The sequence below is a fragment of the Coregonus clupeaformis genome, chromosome 27 (genome assembly GCF_020615455.1).
Source record: "Coregonus clupeaformis isolate EN_2021a chromosome 27, ASM2061545v1, whole genome shotgun sequence".
NCBI lineage: Eukaryota > Metazoa > Chordata > Actinopteri > Salmoniformes > Salmonidae > Coregonus > Coregonus clupeaformis.
Window position 1 is genome coordinate 36,339,870 of NC_059218.1, and position 10,295 is coordinate 36,350,164.

Below are 10,295 nucleotides of genomic sequence, written 5' to 3' on the forward strand. Positions count from 1 at the left end.
AGAGTCCTGGCAGGCTGTGAAGCAACCCCTAACCTCAGACATGCATGTGGTAGTATATGACTAAGTAAGTACTGGTGCTGTTTGAATAATTTCATCTGGGCAGTTTATAAACGTATAAACCCAAACACCTGTATTCCAAGGACCAGGTCAGACTGGTTCAGATGTACACAGGTGCTGTAGCTCCCATTGAAGTACGAAGGCAGCATGCAGCGCTCCATACTCCATTACTTTAAAATCACTATCTAATTGCTGTTATGTTTTTAATCTGTTGCCTTCGTACTTCAATGAAACTAGTGTATAAAATTGAACCTGCAACATGATTCAGTGTTTTTTAAAACATTCCTATTTGTAGTTTAAGAACATATAACAAAGCTACTTGTCCATGGCTGCAGACATGTCAGGCATTTCTATTAGCCCTTTCATGACAACAGTGAACCGTTCTTTCTTTCTTTACATATCCTAGGGCTCTATTAAAAATCCCAATAGTAAATCTTAGCGAATGCATTGGGCAGGACAAAAAAAAGCCTTAATTGAGGAGGTTATGTTTGGTTTTTAATCAAATTAATTGAAAAACAAGCAATCTAATTTTTAAAACAACAACAATATTTCTAAATAGGATGGGGTCAGAAGCAAGATTTCATTAATCTCATTTCTCTCGTTCCATAGCATTATGTCCACTCGTAGGCCTAAATGTCTTTATGTCTTAAACCCCTACAACTCATCCAGAATGCCGCAGCCCGTCTGGTGTTCAACCTTCCCAAGTTCTCTCACGTCACCCCGCTCCTCCGCACACTCCACTGGCTTCCAGTTGAAGCTCGCATCCGTTACAAGACCATGGTGCTTGCCTATGGAGCAGTGAGGGGAACGGCACCTCCGTACCTTCAGGCTCTGATCAGTCCCTACACCCAAACGAGGGCATTGCGTTCATCCACCTCTGGCCTGCTGGCTCCCCTTACTCTGCGGAAGCATAGTTCCCGCTCAGCCCAGTCAAAACTGTTCGCTGCTCTGGCACCCCAATGGTGGAACAAGCTCCCTCACGACGCCAGGACAGCGGAGTCACTCACCACCTTCCGGAGACATTTAAAACCCCACCTCTTTAAGGAATACCTGGGATAGGATAAAGTAATCCTTCTACCCCGCCCCCCAAAAAACATTTGGAAAGTGGTTATCCCACTGGCTACAGGGTGAATGCACCAATTTGTAAGTCGCTCTGGATAAGAGCGTCTGCTAAATGACTAAAATGTAAATGTAAATGTTTATGCAAAACATTTACACTAATATACAAAATATTAGGCTCCAGTCAATTATATTGTTGCCTATGTCCGAGACACATTGTCAAAAGAATTTGCCATTAATATGACATTATAGGAGGACTGAATAGTTTGGAGGAGCGGGTCTTTGGTAATCGGACGAGGGGCGCTCTTTGAAAATGGGGATGGATAGCCTACTTGAACAATCAAAATTAAGTATGCAGGTATGTGAATTGTGAATCATTAAAAAGCACGAGGGCAAAAAACCTCAAATATTTCAAGGCACTCTCAGCAGACCATTTAAAACCCCTTCATACATAGGCTACTTGGATAATGTATGGCCAGGATAAAAAATATGTACCTTTGCGAAGCTGCTAAACCAGCTTTGATTAATTAAGGGGAGGGTAGGCTATGCTTGGTTTTTAATAAAATTAAATTAAATGGGGGGAAACCAATAGTTTTTTATGTTTCTTAATACGAGATCAACTGGCACAAATGGCACATCTCTCCTTCCATGGGCACTGTGCTTCATTGCTGGATAGGCTGCGCTTCCGCTCTCAAAATCCATGCCATTATCAACTGCTTTACATGAAGACCTGCTTTTTGGTGGGTCTTAAAACTTCTTAAAGGTGGACTGGTAATTTGTAAAATCATATTCATTATCTCCAGCACCACACCAGTGTCTTCATATACATTGAGTATACAAAATCTTGTATACTCCATGCCCGTTGAATTTAGGCTGTTTTGAGGGCAAAAGGGGGGGTGCAACTCAATATTAGGAAGGTGAAAACAGCAATAAAGGATGCGGTTAAAAAACTGTGAGGCGTACCTTTATAATTTATTCTCAGAACAGGCGGTGCGTATAAGATTATCTGAAAATCTTGAGAGTTTGAAAATAAGTCGAGTTTTTCAACCATTTTGGTCGCAACCACATACTACCCCACATCCGTATTGATAGGATTTATGTTTCCATGACAATATATTTAAGTGACATCACAGCATTGAGCAGTTATAGAGGTTTTCTGAGTGGCTCAGCTCTCCAATCTTATAGAAGACCTCAGCAACGAACTTCAGAGTGAACGAATCTGCTGAGCAAGACGCAGTTAGGGATATAGCATTTTGATGGGCATGGATATTGTGGATATCGTGGAAATGGTGGAGGTCGTGGGCATTGCCCTGGGAGTCATAGGATTAATACTTACCATCGTGATCTGTGCACTCCCCACCTGGATAAAGACAACCTTCATAGCAGCTAACTTTACCACCACAGAGGTGTACTTCCGCGGCCTGTGGATGAGTTGTGTGACCCAAAGCACGGGACAGACACAGTGTAATGTGCACAACTTATGGGGGAACAGGCCCCCCAGAATGGAGTATGCCGGAGCCATGATCCTCACTGCCATCATCCTGGGGGTTCTGGGGGTCACGGTCTCCATGGTTGGAGCCAAGTGCACCAACTGCATCAAAGAACAAACGTCTCAGGCCAAGTTGATAATTATCTCTGGAATACTTTTCATCCTGGCCGGAATTCTCATCCTCATCCCTGTTTCCATGGTAGCCAGATCAATCAACAGTGAAAACTCCAAGTGGATCAGAGGGAAGACTGAGCTGGGGGCCTCGCTGTACTTCGGCTGGGGGGCGGCCGCCCTGCTCCTGATTGGAGGTTTCATACTGTGCATCACTGTGGGAGTCTTTGGATGGATGATGGGAATCTGTGGATGGGTAGTCTCCCTAGTGCCCTGTTCTATCATTATATTGGGCCCCCCTGGGTATGGTCCTGGACACTATAGGCACATATGGATGGATATGCTGAAGATCACCTGCATCTCCACCATCCTGGGAGCTCTAGGAGTGATGGGGTCCATCTTTGGGACCAAGTGCTGTAACTGCATCAAGAGTAACAGGACCAGGGTCAAGGCCAGGTTCATCGTTGGAATATTCTTCATCCTGGCTGGTATCCTGCAACTCACCACTGTCTTCTTGGTCTATTACTTGACACAGAATATTCCAGAATACTGGAGGGAGTATATGTTATTTTCCACTGAATTCTGTAGATGGTCCGCCTCCATGCTCCTGATAGGAGGGACCATACTCTGCTGCAGCACCTTGAAGAGGAAGAACCCAGACTCAACAACGACTAAATCTGCCTCCCACTAATGTCTCTGTCCAAAAGCTGTACTTTCTTGTTATAAAAACCATAGGGATCCAATAATTGCAATTCTATACGTAATTATATGTTGAAAAAATGCCTCTATCCTATCTGTTCAATGTTAGAATATCAGAAGTGACTAGATAGGTGTGAAAGCAACATCGTTATTGTTCCACCTTCTCTTTAACAGGTCAAAGGGGAGTTTATGACATATTGTGTTCAAACATTCAGTTAATTTAGACTGTGAGGAGAAGTTCCTGAGGAGACTACAATGAAGGGACATATTCTCACTGTTACCTCTCTGATTTCCTATATCCGTATTGATACTTCTTTAAAATGGGATGAATTTAAGTAGAGAAAGAATTGAATCAGAAGTTGATTGTTTAACTCTGTTAAAGATGTTCAAATAAAAAACGTATCTGACTGCAAAGCGTTTCCTGGTTGTTGCCGTGCATTTCCTGTTTATGTTCACCACGTTAACCACAAGCTACAGTCAGTGAGTGGGACTTTCTGACTGAAACATATATCATAGTGTAGAATTATATCAAGCCATGTCCATGAAACTTATCATTAGTGTATGTAGTCTATTGTATAGTTCATTTCAGTCCATCAATCCAACCTTACAATTATTTATTACACACTCAAGGGTTTTTCAGCATGTAGTTTCAATCTATCTCTGAATGTCACCAGTATCTCCCTCAAGCGGGTCTCAACCACATACTGCCCCACATCTGAATGAATAGGTTGTTTTCATGACAACATATTTAAGTGACATCCCAGCATCACGTAGCTGTAGTGGCCTTGTGACTAACCCAGATCTCCAGTTACAGTAGAATCAGAAGGCGAGAACATGTAGAAGATAATGTTATGTTGTTCTAGAACTTTGTTGGTAAAGACTGAAGCTCCTAGAGATATAGTATCTTCTCTAAAGTGTAATATCTCAGCTTTTCTGAAACCTCTTTGTTGAGTAACTCAGGGAGTCAGTATGGAATGAGATGGTGGGCATCACCTTGGGAGTCATAGAATGAATCAGCTCCACAACGGCCTGTGCTTCGCCCATGTGGGTGATGCACACCAAGACTGCAAAGACTATCGGGTATGAACTGTGGATGGAATGTGATATCGATAGCACAGGCCAGACGCAGTGTGAGGTCATGCCCCTGAACCTGCAGGCTGCCAGAGCCATGATCCTCACTGCCATCATCCTGGGGGTTTTGGGGGTCAAGGTCTACGTGGTCGGAACCAAGTGCACCAACTGCATCAAAGAATAAACTTCTCAGGCCAAGTTGATAATTATCTCTGGAAAACTTCATCCTGGCCGGAATTTTCATCCTCATCCCTGTTTCCATGGTAGCCATTTCAATCATCAGTGATTCCTCCACTAGGATTGGAGGAAAGACTGAGCTGGGGGCCTTGCTGTACTTCGGCTGGGGGCGGCCGCCCTGCTCCTGGGCATGGGCACAGGCAACTGTTTTGGGTTACTTGGCTCAATTCAATAGGTGGTCCGCCTCCATGCTCCTGACAGGAGGGACCATACTCTGCTGCTGCATCTTCAAGAGGATCCAGACAGACTCTACAACGACTCAATCAACCTCTTGCTAACAGCTTTGTCTGCAAAAGGTCATAGAGGAGTTTATGTCATATTGTGGTTGGGACCATAGTCTGGTACAGCTGCTGCTGCTACTGCTTTAAGAGAGACATTCCCACCTTAACAACTCACTTAAATTCCATCACTGGTATCTTATATGATCTTATGTTACCATATCACAGTGTTTCTCAATAGAAGTGCACAGAATTAGTCTTCAAAAAGTTTTAGGGGAGCTTGTGCAATATTGCCATATTGCTTACTTTTGCCAGGGCAACAACAAACCAGTTGGGGTAGAAACAGGCTCACCAGTTCCTCACACACGGTAACGACCACACACTTCACCACATCTGTACAGGTTGTGTTTCCATGGCAGCAGATGACGTCAAGCGCCCTTGGGCTTCTGACTGGCCGGGCTCTCTAGTATCACAGAAGAACTCTGCAACAAACATCTGTGAGAAAAGAACTTTGAACAATCTGCTGTTTTAGAACTTTGCTTGCAAAGAATGAAGCTGTAGGCCTGTAGAATCCAGGATCTTCTCTGGAAATATAACATATCCACTTTTCTGGAATCTCTTTGTTGAGTCACATCCTTGTTCTTGAAAGCAATATGATGATTGATAATGGCTACACTTAAAATGTTAGTCTTCAATGCAGACTTTGATCAGTTGAATCAGGTGTGTTACTGCCTGGCTGGAACAAAAGCCTGCACCCACACTGGCACTTTCAGGGACTGATATTGTTCTTTGAATCAGTAACCCTTACTATAAATGGCCACATAAAATATATTGCCATGTGTTGAATCAGTGATGCACAGAATCGACTCACAGTTACCACTTCCTTTTAAAACCACTTGAGAGGGAAATGTAAGCTTGCTGTCTAAGGGCTGGGGTTGAAGAGGAATGTTTCTATAGGTGGTGGAAATACCACCAAATTAAACAACTTTTCCATTATTATTTACAATAAAATGCAACTCTTATTAAATTGCAACTCTTGTGCTGTCTCCTGACTTCATTTGGTGGAACCTCGTTCTTCTTCCTACCCCGTGGTCTGAGTTGATAACCAGAAGTTAGTGGGTCAAAAATACGATTCCATCATCGCCAATGTAAGCTAGGGTGGACTTAACGATTTGGGAGCCCATTTCAAAATGCCTTTGAGGGGACCCCCTACCCACCAAAATGGACATTTCCCCTATAAATGAACCGCTAAAATAATTAATGTGCGTTAATTTCTTATTTATTTCAGGCAATTATGAAATGTAAACACCCTATAAAGCTGTGGCTAACACATTTGGGTAAAAACAACTGTCAGAATCAGTCGGTAAGGAACCAATGACAGCTGTGTGCAAGTTACTTGCTGTTTTCACACCCATCACTTCCTCTCTGTTTCTGTCCTGCCAACCCTAGGCCAAGTTTACACCTGACATCTCTTATCGAACGCAGACACCAGCCTGACCTATTTACCATAAACGCTCAACTTCACGTCTGCTTCATTAATTTCTCACTATGGTTTCCTGTAAAAGGGCAAAAGAAATTGGTCTATCTGTTCATATCAACTGATTTAGATTTAAACCTAACTGTTTTTTCCCCATTTGGTCACAGCTGCAGACATAACTATGACTTCTTCCTAATATTTGATGGTAATTCTGAAGTTGAGTTGATATCACCAGGCTCCCCATTTCTACCTAGTTCCTTATTGGTGTCTGTGTCTGAGTAGTGAGGAACTACAAGGACATAGTTTTGATCTGGTTCTGTTCGTAAAGTTATTTTCAGTAGAAATGAAAAAGTCAGGGATGAACGGCATACAGTGTTGTATTTTTGTTTACAGCTCCTTTATCCTTTATTTATTGCAGTAGGGTCACCCAGGGATCTTATGAAATATATTGTGTTGGTGTGTGTTGGGTCTCATATACCTCAGCAGGATCCAAGGGGTTTAAGGAAATACATTTGGCTATACGCTGACTCTCTGTGTGTTGATCTGCCCTTTAAAGACATCCCCATATAGTGTAAACAACTGTTCTATTTCTACTGACCTTCTATGTACAGTGGGGAATTTTTTTTTAGTCAGCCACCAATTGTGCAAGTTCTCCCACTTAAAAAGATGAGAGAGGCCTGTAATTTTCATCATAGGTACACGTCAACTATGACAGACAAATTGAGAGAAAACAATTCCAGAAAATCACATTGTAGGATTTTTAATGAATTTATTTGCAAATTATGGTGGAAAATAAGTATTTGGTCACCTACAAACAAGCAAGATTTCTGGCTCTCACAGACCTGTAACTTCTTCTTTAAGAGGCTCCTCTGTCCTCCACTCGTTACCTGTATTAATGGCACCTGTTTGAACTTGTTATCAGTATAAAAGTCACCTGTCTACAACCTCAAACAGTCACACTCCAAACTCCACTATGGCCAAGACCAAAGAGCTGTCAAAGGACACCAGAAACAAAATTGTAGACCTGCACCAGGCTGGGAAGACTGAATCTGCAATAGGTAAGCAGCTTGGTTTGAAGAAATCAACTGTGGGAGCAATTATTAGGAAATGGAAGACATACAAGACCACTGATAATCTCCCCTCGATCTGGGGCTCCACGCAAGATCTCACCCCGTGGGGTCAAAATGATCACAAGAACGGTGAGCAAAAATCCCAGAACCACACGGGGGGGACCTAGTGAATGACCTGCAGAGAGCTGGGACCAAAGTAACAAAGCCTACCATCAGTAACACACTACGCCGCCAGGGACTCAAATCCTGCAGTGCCAGACGTGTCCCCCCTGCTTAAGACAGTACATGTCCAGGCCCGTCTGAAGTTTGCTAGAGTGCATTTGGATGATCCAGAAGAGGATTGGGAGAATGTCATATGGTCAGATGAAACCAAAATAGAACTTTTTGGTAAAAACTCAACTCGTCGTGTTTGGAGGACTAAGAATGCTGAGTTGCATCCAAAGAACACCATACCTATTGTGAAGCATGGGGGTGGAAACATCATGTTTTTGGGCTGTTTTTCTGCAAAGGGACCAGGACGACTGATCCGTGTAAAGGAAAGAATGAATGGGGCCATGTATCGTGAGATTTTGAGTGAAAAGCTCCTTCCATCAGCAAGGGCATTGAAGATGAAACGTGGCTGGGTCTTTCAGCATGACAATGATCCCAAACACACCGCCCGGGCAACGAAGGAGTGGCTTCGTAAGAAGCATTTCAAGGTCCTGGAGTGGCCTAGCCAGTCTCCAGATCTCAACCCCATAGAAAATCTTTGGAGGGAGTTGAAAGTCCATGTTGCCCAGCGACAGCCCCAAAACATCACTGCTCTAGAGGAGATATGCATGGAGGAATGGGCCAAAATTCCAGCAACAGTGTGTGAAAACCTTGTGAAGACTTACAGAAAACGTTTGACCTGTGTCATTGCCAACAAAGGGTATATAACAAAGTATTGAGAATCTTTTGTTATTGACCAAATACTTATTTTCCACCATAATTTGCAAATAAATTCATAAAACATCCTACAATGTGATTTTCTGGAATTTTTTTTCTCATTTTGTCTGTCATAGTTGACGTGTACCTATGATGAAAATTACAGGCCTCTCTCATCTTTTTAAGTGGGAGAACTTGCACAATTGGTGGCTGACTAAATACTTTTTTTCCCCACTGTATGTAGACAGACAGGCAGGCAGACAGACAGACAGACAAAGAAAGGCAGTGTAAAGCCAATATACATGTCCCTGAACTCAGCCAATCCTTTATGAAGAATATGAACTTGTCTACTTGATGCTGCTTTGATTTGAGTCATTACTTTGTGTTCCTGTGAACACCTGTCCTTGTGTGCGCCACAAATGTAACCCTATTCCCTACATAGTAAACTACTTTTGACTAGAGCCCTATGTTTGGGTCCTTCACCTTGTCCTTTATCCCTGAGTGAAGGGTCCTTCATCCTTGAGGGAAGGGTCCTATATCCCAGAGGGAAGAGTGTTTTATCCCTGAGTAAGGGTCCTTTATCCCTGAGGGAAGATTGTTTTATCCCTGAGGGAAGGGTCCTTTATCCCTGAGGGAAGGGTCCTTTATCCCAGAGGGAAGAGTGTTTTACCAATGAGGGAAGGGTCCTTTATCCCTAAAGGGAAGTGTCCTTTAACTCTCCTTGAGTGAAGGGTCCTTTATTTATCCCTGGGGGAAGGGTCCTTTATCTCTGAGGGAAGGGTACATTATCCCTGAGGGAAGGGTGTTTCATCTCTGAGGGTAGAGTGCTTTATCCCTGACGGAAGTGTCCTTTATCCCTGAGAGAAGAGTGTTTTATCCCTGAGGGAAGGGTCCTTTATCCCTGAGGGAAGGGTGTTTCATCTCTGAGGGTAGAGTGCTTTATCCCTGACGGAAGTGTCCTTTATCCCTGAGAGAAGAGTGTTTTATCCCTGAGGGAAGGGTCCTTTATCCCTGAGGGAAGAGTGTTTTATCCCTGAGAGAAGTGACCTCTATCCCTGAGGGAAGGGTCTTTTAATTATCCCTGAGGGAAGGGTTATTTCTCCCTGAGTGAAGGGTATTGTCACGCCCTGGCTATGGGGACTCTTAAATGTTGAGCCAGGGTGTGGATTTTCATTGTTTAGTTTTCTATTTTTTTCGTTCTAGATCGTGTATATCTATGTTGGCCAGGGTGGTTCCCAATCAGAGACAGCTGTAGCTCGTTGTCTCTGATTGGGGCCAATACTTAGGCAGCCTTTTGGCATTTTAGTTTTGTGGGATCTTTTTCCGTTTGGTTTGTTGTATGACCTAGGACTTCACGTATCGTTTTGTTGTTTTGGTTTGTGTTGTGTACACTAAATAAAGTATGTACGCCTATCATGCTGCGCCTTGGTCCGCTTCTCATAACAATCGTGACAGAAGATCCCACCACCAGAGGACCAAGCAGCGTGCCAAACAGGAGAAGTTGGCGATGTCCCAGGTGGGCAAATGGTGGTCTTGGGAGGACATATTCGCGGGCAGAGGGCCATGGGCAAAAGTAAATGCCCAGGCAGGAGAGGAGAAACGGCGCCAACCGTGCCGACGACGGACACGCGAGAGGCAACCCCAATACATTTTTTTGGGGGGGCACACGGCGTGGACGACGGGGCTGCTGGAGGCAGCTACAGGACGAATCAGCGGACTAGGAGAGGAGGCCACCAGGTTTGGGGGCCTGGAAGGGTGTTTGGTGGAGCCTAGAGGTAGAGTAGAGCCAACTCCCCGTACTCAGGCTAGGCAGCGTGAGACTGGGCAGGTTCCGGGTTATGCGGAGCCACGTACTGTGCCGCGAGTGTTCCGGCACAGTCCTGTACGTCCTGTGCTAGCAC

The 10,295-nt window shown here is 44.0% G+C and overlaps 1 protein-coding gene across 1 annotated transcript; it reads left to right on the forward strand.

The window, feature by feature from the left end:
• Positions 1–2,378: 2,378 nt before the first annotated feature.
• LOC121541337 (claudin-4-like) lies at positions 2,379–3,407 on the forward strand. Its single transcript, XM_041850315.1, has one exon. It carries the CDS (start codon positions 2,379–2,381, stop codon positions 3,405–3,407), a length of 1,029 nt encoding a protein of 342 aa, XP_041706249.1.
• The last annotated feature ends 6,888 nt before the right edge of the window (positions 3,408–10,295 follow it).

Excerpts from the sequence above, each read along its gene's own strand:
- LOC121541337 (XM_041850315.1), top strand. The coding sequence starts at position 2,379 with ATGGATATTGTGGATATCGTGGAAATGGTGGAGGTCGTGGGCATTGCC.